The sequence below is a fragment of the Andrographis paniculata genome, unplaced genomic scaffold (genome assembly GCF_009805555.1).
Source record: "Andrographis paniculata isolate CXL003 unplaced genomic scaffold, ASM980555v1 Contig69END, whole genome shotgun sequence".
NCBI lineage: Eukaryota > Viridiplantae > Streptophyta > Magnoliopsida > Lamiales > Acanthaceae > Andrographis > Andrographis paniculata.
Window position 1 is genome coordinate 478,367 of NW_026137605.1, and position 12,786 is coordinate 491,152.

Sequence of the window (12,786 nt, forward strand, 5' to 3'; positions counted from 1 at the left end):
ACCCTAATATATTCCTATAAATAAACAAGTTTTTCTACCTATGCATTTTATCAATTACTATCAATATTCTTTAATTTTAGTGTCCAAAACAATAAACTATTGTATTGTATGTAATAATACTTTATTTTGATTAATGTTTGTTGGATTTTTTATTATTAAATATAGATAATTTTAAAAATACTTTTGAAAAATTATAATTTTATTTGGATAATTTTTTTAAAAAAAAAATATTTAAAATAAAATAATACTATATTTTTATTAGTAAACATGAAAATAAATTTTTAATTGAATATTATACAAAAATAAATAGAATAAATTCGTATATTTGAAGATAAAAACTTTAATGAATAATACAAAATTCGCTCCTAAAAAAAATGAATAATACAAATATATTTATAGTATTTAAAAAAATTCAAATATGGGTTAATAGAGCATAAATAAGGGCAGAGCAACTAATTAATTTTTTTTTTGGGACTACAAAGAAACCGTAAATAAGCCCAAAATGGTGAAAGTTAAAAGGCCCAATAATAATATAATCTCAATAAATTTAAGTCTAATCTCAACTCCCACATTGCTCCTCACAACACGGCTTCGCTTCTTTATCTATCGCGCAGCAACAATGGAGTTCGTCCCTTCGGGGACATCCGATAAAATTGGAACGATACAGAGAAGATTAGCATGGCCCCTGCGCAAGGATGACACGCATAAATCGAGAAATGGTCCAAATTTTTTTCTGTCTTTTTTTTTTTTTTTTTTTTAAACCTAAGGTTCGTTCGTAAGAGGTGTTGCTTTTGATCGTGTTAGGGTTTATTCGTTTCTGTAATTTTTTTGTTTCGATCTGTATAAAGTTAGGGAGCGATAGCTTTGAGAATCATGTAGAACTACTTAGGGTTTCTGGTTTTTTCTTTTCCAATTTGTCTGCTAACTGAGTTTGATAATCATTCATTCATGGATTGGAGTATTCTTCGATTCATTCTAGCATTACTTTTGTTTGTATTTATTATTTCAACTTCACTATCTTTCAAATTCGATTTCAACTTCTAATAATTTTCTGGAATAGGATGGAGCTTCTGGCATTTTGGACGTGATCTGCAATTTTTTTTCCACATATATATATATATTGTTCATTGAATTGAATTGAAAGCATCCAAGTTTGTGACTGCTGGATTGGAATGGTTCTTATCTTATGCATTTTTTTGTGATTGAAATTTGAAACTGCCTTTGCCTTCACACAAAATTTGTTCATCTGGCAATATGGAGTAATTAGTTTACACAATATCTTTGCTTTTATGCTGACGAATTTTGAGGCAAAATATTGTGTTGTGTTCTTTCTGGTATAGTTGTCTGCCTAATCATTTTTCATGGTAAAATGTTGGGTAATTCATAATGTGAAATTTCGAAGGCGATCATAGAAGAATAAATATCTGTTAATAGTTGCATTCGTAATGTGTCGAGTCTTTATTTTTTTTGTGTGTGTTTTTTTCGATCTTTAAAATGTCTTAACTTAATTGAATGCCGAGAAATATTCTATCTACGCAGGTCTCATGATGGGATGCTTGGGATCGAAAGGGTGATTGATCATTATCTTTCATTATACAAAAATTTTGAAAATTTTGTGAATAAGTAATGTATTTAATTTGATGTTCAGATAAAATTATGATTTTTTTTTCCTTTTGGAAAATTATAGTTTATAGTGTCGAAAATTTTGAAATTGTAGAGGATTGGATAGTCTCAATTTGGCTTAGTAATACTTAGTTTAAATATACTTTAAACATTTAACCTGTCGCAGATGGCGAAGCTGATATGAGAAGAAACTCAATTGCCTATTCTAAATAAGATGCATCGATTGGTATTTCATTAAATTTGACTGTTCATGGCGTGGGAACTCTTCACAACGGCAGTCCTTTTTATTTTATTACCTAAAACATAGACATTGTGGTCGATAATGAGATATTGTTGCCTATGGTTTGAAACACTACTTGTTCTTGCATTTTCCTCGACAACAATAGAGGATATATTGTGGCACGGCTTACCCCCGGCACGTGACAAGTGTTTAACGGCGACTTTTATTTCTTAAGTCACAAAGTCCAATTGTAATCAAACTTTCTGGCCTTTTTTTCCATAGAATATTACTTTAAATCTAAATCATAATCGATTATATTTAAATAAGTTTTACAATATATTCATATAATCTGCTTATAAATATAAATGAGAAAATACTATTCCTACATTTTATTTTATTATCCAAATATTATTATTGTTTTAGTAATAGTCATACAAAAATATTTTATATTTTAAATTTTAAAATGTATATGTATTATCTACTTAAAAAATACATATATAAATGTGTCAGAAAACGACAAAAGAGACGGCCGCCTGCGCCGTTGGGTACAAATACGATACATACACGCATTTATACGTATACGTATATATGTATATGTATATATGAATAATGGTTGAAACTTGAAAGCAGCCTTTGCTTCAATTGTAAATTAAGTTCTCTCTTAAATGCGCCAAATTCTCATTTGATGATCGATTATAGGTTGTGACCTTCACTTTCAAGCATTGTTCGGCACACCTCGAGACTTTTCGGAGGCAAATCCATTACAGATTCGAGCCAAGTATAGCTTTAATTTACTTATTTTTTGCGATTTTTTGTTCTTTTTAAGTTTTGATTTGTATTCGTTTCTATTCGAACTAATTTGGCGTTTGCTCGTCGTGATTTCTGCCTATTTCGCTGGGGAACGGCGTCCAATTTCGTGCGTTGTATGAGTTTTGACTGGAATCTTGTTTTGTTCTAGATTGTGGATTGACGAAGATACCCAAAATTAGGGATTTAACAAGTTTGATTTGGATTGTATTTTTTAGAAAATGGAGACAAGTGAGTTGAATTTTCTACCCAACCTAAAAATTTGGTAGAACCTACGTTTAATTCGTCGATAGTTCCTATTCTTCGAGCTGCAAGATCCCCAAACCTCGCCAAACAATAAAGTTATCCTGTAAGAGGTTCTGGTTGAATTTTGTGCATTTTAAAGTTTTTTATAAGCTAGATTTTAGGAGTTAGACGTCTTGAATTATTGAGTACAGTATGAGAACATGGATCAGCTGTATTTTGGCACCAGATTTAGGAGTTAGGAATCTTGAATTACTCAGTAGAATGAACACTTGGATAAGTTGTATTTTAGCATAAATGATTACAGAAATGAATTCGAAAATTAGCCTATGTTTTAGGTTTTTCATAAGTCATAACTATTGGTAAAACACGGGTGTGACTACATCACTGATCGGCTATTTTATTGCATTAGTTTTGAAATAAGATTACAAATTTTCAGTTGATGAAGATTCAAGGCGACGTGATAGCAATCATGTGATATTTGATTTACCATCCCTATTTCGAACAGATGTCTTCAGTTTTACTCAATTGAATAAATATGAATGCTAGTTTTCAATGTTGAAGATGGAAAGTTCATATTTCTTATATTTCTCAATCAAACTCTGTTTGAATTGTTCATATCGCCTATGCAATGAGTTCGTTCAAGAGTTCATTTGCAGAGCAACTTTCTTGATAAAACCTGACGATAGAATCTGTTAATATTGTCAAACAGGTATCCAAAGGTGATCGTGGAAGGGAGCGTAATGCCATAAAATGACCTCCCGAACAGTGCCAATAGATAAGAGTAACGAACTTTTGATCCAACTTTTGTTGCTTAATTTAATAAGTTAATGTTACACTTTAATGTATCTTTGCGGTGCTTAACTGATTGATGATATTTTTATTTCGGTCTGCTGTGTTTTACCTCTTGGATGTGATAAAAAATCATATATATCAAATGAATAAATAAATCAATTGAGTGGCTCGTGTAGATTCTGCATCATCTTGTTTAGAGATAAATAATCTTAGAAAGCCCTTCTGTCTTGTTGATACTTTAGGATTGTCCTGTTACTCAAATTTGTTTCATTCCATCAACAATTGACTCTTAATTTTTTATGGATGTGTATGAAAATTGGTGTTGCTCGATAATTGCGATTATCATTCACCAGTTTTTCTCACACATCATTCACAACAGAGAAATGATCTTAGCATCTATCTGGTTATTGGGAATCTTCAGCTGGGAAATTCTCCAATTTCTGTAATACTTGGTTTAGTTTCAAGACAAGTTATTGATATGATGCTAGTTGATATTAGCTCTTGTTTGAAGGCTGCCTGTTTCCTGCTTTGGGGTTTTTTTTTTTTTTTTTCTTTTCCCTTTTTACAATTATTTTCCGAAACCAAAAAATTTATGAAGCATCATTTACTAGTTCTTGTGATAAGACATTTGTCTGAAAAATTACTTGATAAAAAGTGCAAAAGGATGATTTTACATTTGATGTGTTTATTTAATATTTTGTATCGAATTATTAATTTTTTGAGAAAGAATATAGTATATTATATGAGATGTGTGAGTATGCATATATAGTTTTTTTTAGTAATATATATTACATCATCGGAATGATTATATAGTGGAGTAACCCATATGACTAAATATAGTATTAAGAAGAGTTATTTACCATTAGTTTAATCGAACTTTATTTATTCTTGTGTGATCTATTATACATTAGAAGAGGGACTACATACCAAAGTAACACATTTGTCTAATGTGATAGATAAAGAAAGGTGGTTCGCCATTTTTTCACATAAAATTCTTTACTATATCCCTTCCTAAGATCAAGTACTAAGCATATTATGTTTTTTTGACATAGGACAAGCACCCGAAGGTGTGGACAAAGATAAAGGCAGGTATACTCTTATTAAAGATGAAGAATTGGGGTTATACGACAAACCTCTTCCGTGCTTTGGCTGTGGACACGGATGGTTCTCGTAAGTGTACACAAAATTTCCCCATTTTTTTCTTACATTTTCACCGATACAAACATAACCATAGCATCCCTTCCTTTCCTCAGTTTCCTCACAGGCTTCTTGTGCCCGCCTATGTGGTACTACGCTACAATCTTGTACTTTGGAAATCACTATCGTAAAGATCCAAGGGAACGAGCCGGGCTTGCTGCATCTGCAATCGCCGTTAGTATTTTCTTGTTTGATGTTAATCTTGTGCTAGGATCATCTTCGGCTCCTTAATTATGAGACACCTTAATTATGAGACATTTTTTGACCGGCCTTATTCTTTGCTTCGCAGGCTATGGCATTCTCTGTTATATTGTTGATCATCATTCTAATTCGACTTTTCTAGCTTATGCGGCGGCCTCGGTTATTCCATCCATGTCCAGAATGTTCCCAAGCATCAATATAGAGGTACAATCTTACACACATGTTGATTAAAAAAGAAAAAAAAGAAAAAAAAAATTACTCTTAGAGAAAATGGTATTGAGAATTTGAGGGTTCCTTAATGCATATGGAACAAGAATGGTGTTCCATTTGCTCTTTTAGAGGCTACTGGCAGACCCAAAAGAAAATTCAAAAAAAATAATGTGATCAGCCAGACTATCTGTTGTGTGTTATTTGAAAATAAATAAAATAAAAAACATTGGGTTTTTTTTGTACACTTACTACAGGCTACATTGCAATTTAATCCTTTTATGTGTATATTTATGCTTCATTTTCGTGTCTATGTGTATTACTATGCCTACACTAGAGATGGCAATTAGGTAAAGTTTGAAAAATTACAACCGGAAAACGATAGTTACTGTGCTAAATGACAATATACGATATGATGAAAGAAAATACACAAATATATGTCTATACATGTAGAGTTATTTGAAAACATATGTTGTCGGTCAATATCTTATGAATTGACCCCAATCAACATCGTAACTAGTCCCTAACACGGGTTATGGATTTTAAGAATTTAGACCTGGGTGGGTGAGTTACGTGTTTGATTAAAACCCTATCCGAACCATGTGTGGTTGTGGAACTTGTTCCGAACTCACCCATTACTCTCCCATTACTCTACACTAGATGCTGGCCGAATCTTCTAATACACAATCATAACCATACACTCTAAGCTTCGACAACAGAGGTCTGATTGTAATCAATATTTGTAATAAGCAAACATGTAATCAAAATCCTTAAGGTAGTATAACAGAGTCTTAGAGAAGACAACAAGATGATTAAAACTAAATTGCTCGCCACAAAATTGCTGTTACTGCTCATTTAGCTAGTAAATCTTTCAACCACTTTAAGCTCGAAACATAAAGAATACTACAACAAAATTTACCACACCGACGAGGTTACCATGTTCAGTTGAAGCTGCAAAATTCAACACGAACATTAACCTTTGGTGGCCAATCTAACATATTTCCCATCGACAACAAATCTGGAGCTTGAATTTATCTGCAATAGATTAGAGAAAAATAGCCAAACCCCATCATAAACAGCCATAAAGCAGATCCAGGAATTCACTCGGCATAGAAATTGTTTCAAAGTCGAACAAAATCCAATGAATAACAAACCTTCTCATGAAGCATCTCAGACACTACATTCTTCTCTTGTGTGTGACCATCCTCCTTGAGAGATTCCATAACAAGTTTTCTAAGCTCCTTGAATTTCAAAACGCCATCAGCATTCTGCCATACGCGCGAATGAGAATGTTATCAACAATTCGAAAGCCAGCATTTACGCCTAGATACCATCACAGGTTATTCCCTAAAGCTAATACATCCATTAATGGTGACTATCAAGAACCTATTCCAGTAACTATACTGCCTCGAAAGACTTCATTGACAACGTCGATGTAGTTATTAGCTTCAAATAAATTACTATATAGATATAAACAAATATTGTCAGAAGTCAAGAAACTCAAAGAGCGAGTACTGCCAAAAGGACAGTAAATACTTACAGATTTCAAAGCCGAAGAGATAAGTTTCTTCCATTTTATGTTTTTCTTGCCTGAATCCTTGTTAGGAGTGGAATCCAGTTCGGCATTGTGTTTGGCCTTCTTCGGGCCTTTTGTAACATGGATTTGAGCCCCATTACTTCCGACAGGTTCTCCATTTCCCAATTCTGATTTAGTATCGCTTACTGTGTCATGCTTTCTTTTGTTGTTTGGTTCTTTAGCTTTGGTTTCCCCTCCTGAGCCATTATCGGCAGTAGCAGCTTTAGACGATTCCTGCTCTTTAGGTTCCGGAACATTTTCTGTATTGTTTGATTTGTTTCCGTCGCAAGTGTTGGCTTCTGCAGTATCATTTGGCTTCTGATTTACCGCATGAAATGCTCTCGCTTTTGCTCTGTGTTTCTTCCCATCGGCATGAAGGAGTAATGTTTGTTTACTTGTGGCTTTTGTGTTGCATAAACTGCAGAAATATCCAAACATTAGTTTCGATTCATTTAGGAGGCATTTGTTAATCAGAAAAGCTTCTAAAACTAAAATCACCTAAAACCCACAAATGCAGCTATATCGACATTTCCGATAAAAGACTGTTATAATGCTAGCATACTAGCGAATAGACATGGCGACCCCATAATACCAATTGTATCCCAAGAGTTAGGTTTTTTTTTTTTTTTTTTTTTTTTCATTTTTCAAGTTAAATAGCCTTCTCAGATCATGAAGAAAAATACAACATTCGATAACCTATCTATACATATTTAATCTTATTTTTCCAAAATTGACCGAAAGAACAAGACAAGAAACAAACAAATCGGACATGTGGACTGTACATACCTACAGAACCACGGTGGCCGTTCAGATAATCCAACATTAATGTCAAACTCTGGCTTCTGCTTCGAATCGTTTTTGGATTTCGCATTCATTCCATTCGAAGCTTTTGCTTGACCTTTTGGGCCATATTTTTCCTAAAAAATTCAAACATAAAAAAATCTTGCAGATATATAGTGTCGAATTCTTGAAATTGGATAACATTTTCGAGTATCATACCAAATTCTCAAAGATAACAATCAAATTCACAAAACTGATAAGAACAAATTGATGATTATTCTATCCTTCCTCTTCAATATGAACTAGAGTAAATCCCAAACATGAAGTAGCCAACATTTTCCAAAAACCATATCAATTCCTTAAAGATATTAGCTATCATATTCCAAATCGAATTCAAGAAATGAACAAGACTACAAGAACACATTGATGATAAATTATGTCCTTCCTCTTCAATACGAACAACAGTAAATCGAAACAGAACCACAAAATTCATTTCATCGAACCCTAAATTCAACAAGAACAAATCTCGAAGACAACGTAAACTAATAAATTCAAATCATATCCAGATATTAAATCCGAATTCGTACTGAAAGGAAAAACGAAATACCGCTTCAGTAATGCACTGAGTATGGCCTTCAACGGTCTTCTGCCCAAAAACTTCTCCACAGTCGATGCACGATAACTGAAAAGCAAATAAATTAACAAAACCGAGTCACACACAAGCCGCGATCCCCCGAATGCATATTCGCAATCCTAAACCAAGAGGTGAAGAAATGTGCACCTTCGAGGCCGAGCACATTCTGAAATGGTTCGGAAGCTTTGGTTTCTTGAGGTTGTCGCCACAATCCTCGCATTGAAACCAAACCATCTCTTCTCCACCTGTGAAAGCTCTCCAGAGAACTCACCGAATATGGGGGTTTCTCACTTGCTCCTTCGCTTTCACTTTCTTTATTCCGTTTATTATTCCGCTTTTTAGGGTTTATGTGGAATTTGAGAAACGAAGGAAGGGGATTTAATTGATTAATAATGTAGGCCCATTGGCAGTATCATAAAGCCCAAATAAGTTAAACGAATCGAGATGATAAAAAAAGATTAACAAAACAAACATTCAAGAACACTTATGGGAGAAAGAATTAAAATAATTATAAAAAAAAACCTATAAAATTCATTGTGATTTTGAATAATAAAATTTTGAATTGAAACAATTGTTTTCATGTGATATACGTATTGACGTAATATTTTGATCGTTAAAATTAAATTTTACTGTAATAAAATAAATAAAAAAATTAATGTTTAATTTGATATTTTTTAAGATAAAAATAAAATAAAATACTAAAATCAGAGATAAAATTACACGAGTAAACAGACTCATGTTTCTATATATATATATATATATATATACAAAAGAAAAGAAAACTATAGAATGTTTATATTAGTAATGGAGAAGCTTATAGTATGCTACAAAATGCATATACTAAGGCGGTAGTTACAAATATAATAAATATATATATATATATAACATAATTGATAATATATACAAATGTTTTATATAATATGTATTATCAATTATATTTTCATTTTCATATGCTATATATATATATATATAATATTTTTATGGTTCGTTAAAGCAAATGGGTTGAAAAATTTTCAATCAGCACCCTACACTCTATACTAAATACATTTGAATAGAAAGTGCATGAGATAAACATAATTTTTTATGTCGTCCTTTTGCTTAGTGTGTTTATTACTTTCTCTATATCATTTTATCACGTTTGTTTGTTTTATTTTAAAATATTTTTTTTTTAATTTAAAAAAATAATCAATACATTAATATTAAAACATCTAAGTTTTAATTACATTATAATTATCATTACTTTATCCACGTAAAAATAAAAAATTCAAATTTTTTTATATATTTTATTAATTAATAAAATATTATTATTTATTAATTTAATATGAAATCTCTTTTTTTTTTTTTTACGTTCTATTAAAAAATTATTTATTTTTTTTTGGCAAGTTTATTAATCTTAAACATACTTAAAAAAAAATATAAATTAATTTAATTAAACTTCTAACATCTTACATGTAGATCAACTCAAAACTTTTTTATTTCTATATATCTCCTCAATTAACAAATATTTTTATCTACCTTTAAAACTCGTCATTTTTTATAAAACTAATTTATGATAATGATAAATAAATATTTTTTTTATTCATTTGTATTATATAAAATTTTATTGTTTACAAAATGATATTCATATTACATATATTTTATTGAGATATAATTATAAAAATATTTAAAATACCAACAACACTAAGCATATAAAAATAATAAAATATTATCTTAATTTATTATTAATAATTTAATAACATATATTACCTAAAATATCGTATCCTAACAAAAGGCTCCATCATCTGCGGGTGGCGGAGGGAGTATAAAACAAAACATTATCCAAATACCTCGGTCAGGTCACACAAATTAAGAGATAAATAATAACATTAATAAATAAATAAAAAAGAGATAACAAAGTCGCATTTTTAATAAACACGACGATACAAGTTTTCAGGTTGTAACGCGTACGTGAGCGAGTGTTTGTACGCAAATAAATAGTTACATAAATAAATAAATAAATCTGATATTGGAATAATATATAATGTGCGTTAATAAAATATTCCACACGCCAGCAAAAATGCGGTAGGCATCAAAATATAAAATAGTAGTAATAATATTCCTTTGACAAATTAAATAATACTTATCATATATATATATATATAACAGCTCAAAAGGACCCTATATTTTGTAAATTTATGGCAATATCAGAATTTTGAGATTTTTTGGATTTTTTATTTTAATTTTTTTTATAATTTTACAGAATTATGCAGAATTAGATAGAATTACAGTTTGTATTATTTAAATGCGTTTATTTGAGGGATTTATTTGGATTTCCACTGTTCATCCTATTTTTTCTCCCAAAAAATAATATTATGTATTAAATTATTATTCTTTTAATTAATAAAGTATATGTATTATATATTGTGTTAATATATTTATATATTACTATGTTTTTTAGTAGTATTGATAGGAAACTATATCAAAAAATTTAAATGAACAAACTCAAAATATTTTATTAAAAATCATATAAATTGAAATAGTATCTTTTTATTTGAAAATCAAATTAAACAAATCCTATATATATAACATAAATTATAAAATAATATTAAATCAAATATTTATTGAACATATGAGTGTATAAATACTAGAGCTGTCAAAACGGGTTAGTGGGACAGATTAGTCCATATCCCACCTGAACCCGCAAATAAGCGGATTATTTGCAGGTCAATCTGCGGTAGGGCGGATCAAAATTTCATCAGTCCAACTCAACCCACTGGCGAGTGGCGAGCTAAGTGGGCTAGTCCACGAGCTTTTTAAAATTATTAAAATAATATTAATATTATAAATATTTTTGTAATTAATATTTAAAAATAATTTAAAATAGTTTTATTGTAAAATTTAAATAATAAATATTTTAAAATAATAACAAATATAAAAATTCTCAATTCTAAATATTATTACTTCGTGTATTTAAAAAAATTAATAATAAGATTTACTCTATTTTAAAAATAAATCATAATTAATTTTATGAATTCGTAAAATTATAAAATTATAGAATGGAAGACGAACAAAACAAATGATGAAAAATCAAAACAAACAACAGTGACATTGATAATATGAGAAAAACAACGTGCAGACAATATTAATAAATTATTTAAGTTAATGATAATATACGATTTATTTTATTAGTATTAACTTAAAATATTTATTTTATATTGATAATTTATTTAAGCTAATGATAATATAAGATTTATTTTATTAGTATTAACTTAAAATATTTATTTTCATTAGATTAAAAATAATCATATGTTATTTATTAAATAAAGTGTACAAGATGATTTTTATACTTTTTACTTTTGTGCGTTATTTATAAATTAATGATATATTTGTAATTTATATAAAATTAAAATATATTATGATATTGTGAGTACTAATTATTATATTTAATTGGTCGGCGGGCTAATTCATCGTCAACCCGCAGTCCATGCAAGTTGGCCCATTTAGGCCCACGGACTTAAAAAATCACAACTCAATCCTCCTTGAAAGTAAGGACGGAGCGGACCAATCCGACGTGTTCAACCTATTTTGATGGCTTTAGGAAATAGCAATTTATAATGCACATATAACACATACTATTTTATTAGAATGATATTAATATAGTAAATATCAATATATAATCAAACTTATTTTTTAGAAGAGGTTTATTTACTTAGGTATGTTCGTTTATCAAAATTTATCAAATTTCTATTATTTATTAAAAAAAAAAGTTAAAATATCAAACCAAATATTTATTTGTTTTTTTTTTATATTAAAAAATAAATTTTTATATTTAAAAGATTATATCAATATCTATTTATATTATATGATAATATACATTATTTTAATTTAAAATTTTTATTATTTAAATCGCAAATCAAAATCCAAATCCAAACAAACACACCTTAGTGTCTTTTGTTAAAGAGATTTTTTATGATTTTTTTTTTTTAATATACAACGATTGTTTATGCTTTTACACATTATACAAAATTTATATTAATATAAATAATGATCTGCTTAATCATATTTATGATTTCTCTCTTCTTCTTCTTTCTTTCTTTTTTTTTTTTTTTTTTACTTTATAGATCTGTTTATAAGTAAAGGTAAATTGTAACACTATATTGTATTACAACGAAAATATACAAAATATTCCGTATTATATTTATTACATGAAATACTTTTGTGTTAAATTAAAATTAGTGCAAAATCATCTTTAGTCCAAAGACATGTTTGCTTGTAAATATAAACTTAATCATTAATTTTATACAAATAAAAGAGATAAATTATGTTAAATACTTTTTTTTTAGTAAAATAAATAAATAAATGATCACAATTTCATTTTATATGTATATTTTTTATAAAGATCATAAAACCTATAAAACGAAAGGACTGAATAATTGTTTCTTTATTTATTTTATTCAAACAAAAATATTTAATATATTTTATATCTTTTATTATATAGAATTAATTTTCGACTAAGTGTGCATT

The 12,786-nt window shown here is 29.0% G+C and overlaps 2 protein-coding genes and 1 non-coding gene across 4 annotated transcripts; 2 read left to right on the forward strand and 1 right to left on the reverse strand.

Moving 5' to 3' along the window:
* Positions 1 to 628: 628 nt before the first annotated feature.
* LOC127264247 (U6 spliceosomal RNA) lies at positions 629 to 731 on the forward strand. Its single transcript, XR_007841645.1, has one exon. It is a non-coding gene; the product is annotated as a U6 spliceosomal RNA (small nuclear RNA).
* A 1,719-nt stretch (positions 732 to 2,450) lies between these two features.
* On the forward strand, positions 2,451 to 5,357 carry LOC127263728 (60S ribosomal protein L18a-like protein). 2 transcript variants are annotated; one of them, XM_051292917.1, is made up of 5 exons: positions 2,451 to 2,621; positions 3,606 to 3,677; positions 4,741 to 4,858; positions 4,942 to 5,059; positions 5,175 to 5,357. In XM_051292917.1, the coding sequence occupies exons 2-5, from the start codon at positions 3,647 to 3,649 to the stop codon at positions 5,226 to 5,228; spliced, it is 321 nt and encodes a 106-aa protein (XP_051148874.1). In that variant the 5' UTR covers positions 2,451 to 2,621; positions 3,606 to 3,646; the 3' UTR covers positions 5,229 to 5,357. The 2 variants fall into 2 exon arrangements, with proteins under 2 accessions (XP_051148874.1, XP_051148875.1); XM_051292918.1 differs by lacking the exon at positions 2,451 to 2,621 and adding an exon at positions 2,906 to 2,999.
* On the reverse strand, positions 4,757 to 8,624 carry LOC127263727 (UBP1-associated proteins 1C). The gene is made up of 6 exons (XM_051292916.1): positions 8,431 to 8,624; positions 8,257 to 8,331; positions 7,656 to 7,786; positions 6,834 to 7,287; positions 6,448 to 6,561; positions 4,757 to 6,328 (listed from the first exon to the last, which is right to left on the reverse strand). The coding sequence occupies exons 1-6, from the start codon at positions 8,515 to 8,517 to the stop codon at positions 6,266 to 6,268; spliced, it is 924 nt and encodes a 307-aa protein (XP_051148873.1). The 5' UTR covers positions 8,518 to 8,624; the 3' UTR covers positions 4,757 to 6,265.
* Positions 8,625 to 12,786: the final 4,162 nt, after the last annotated feature.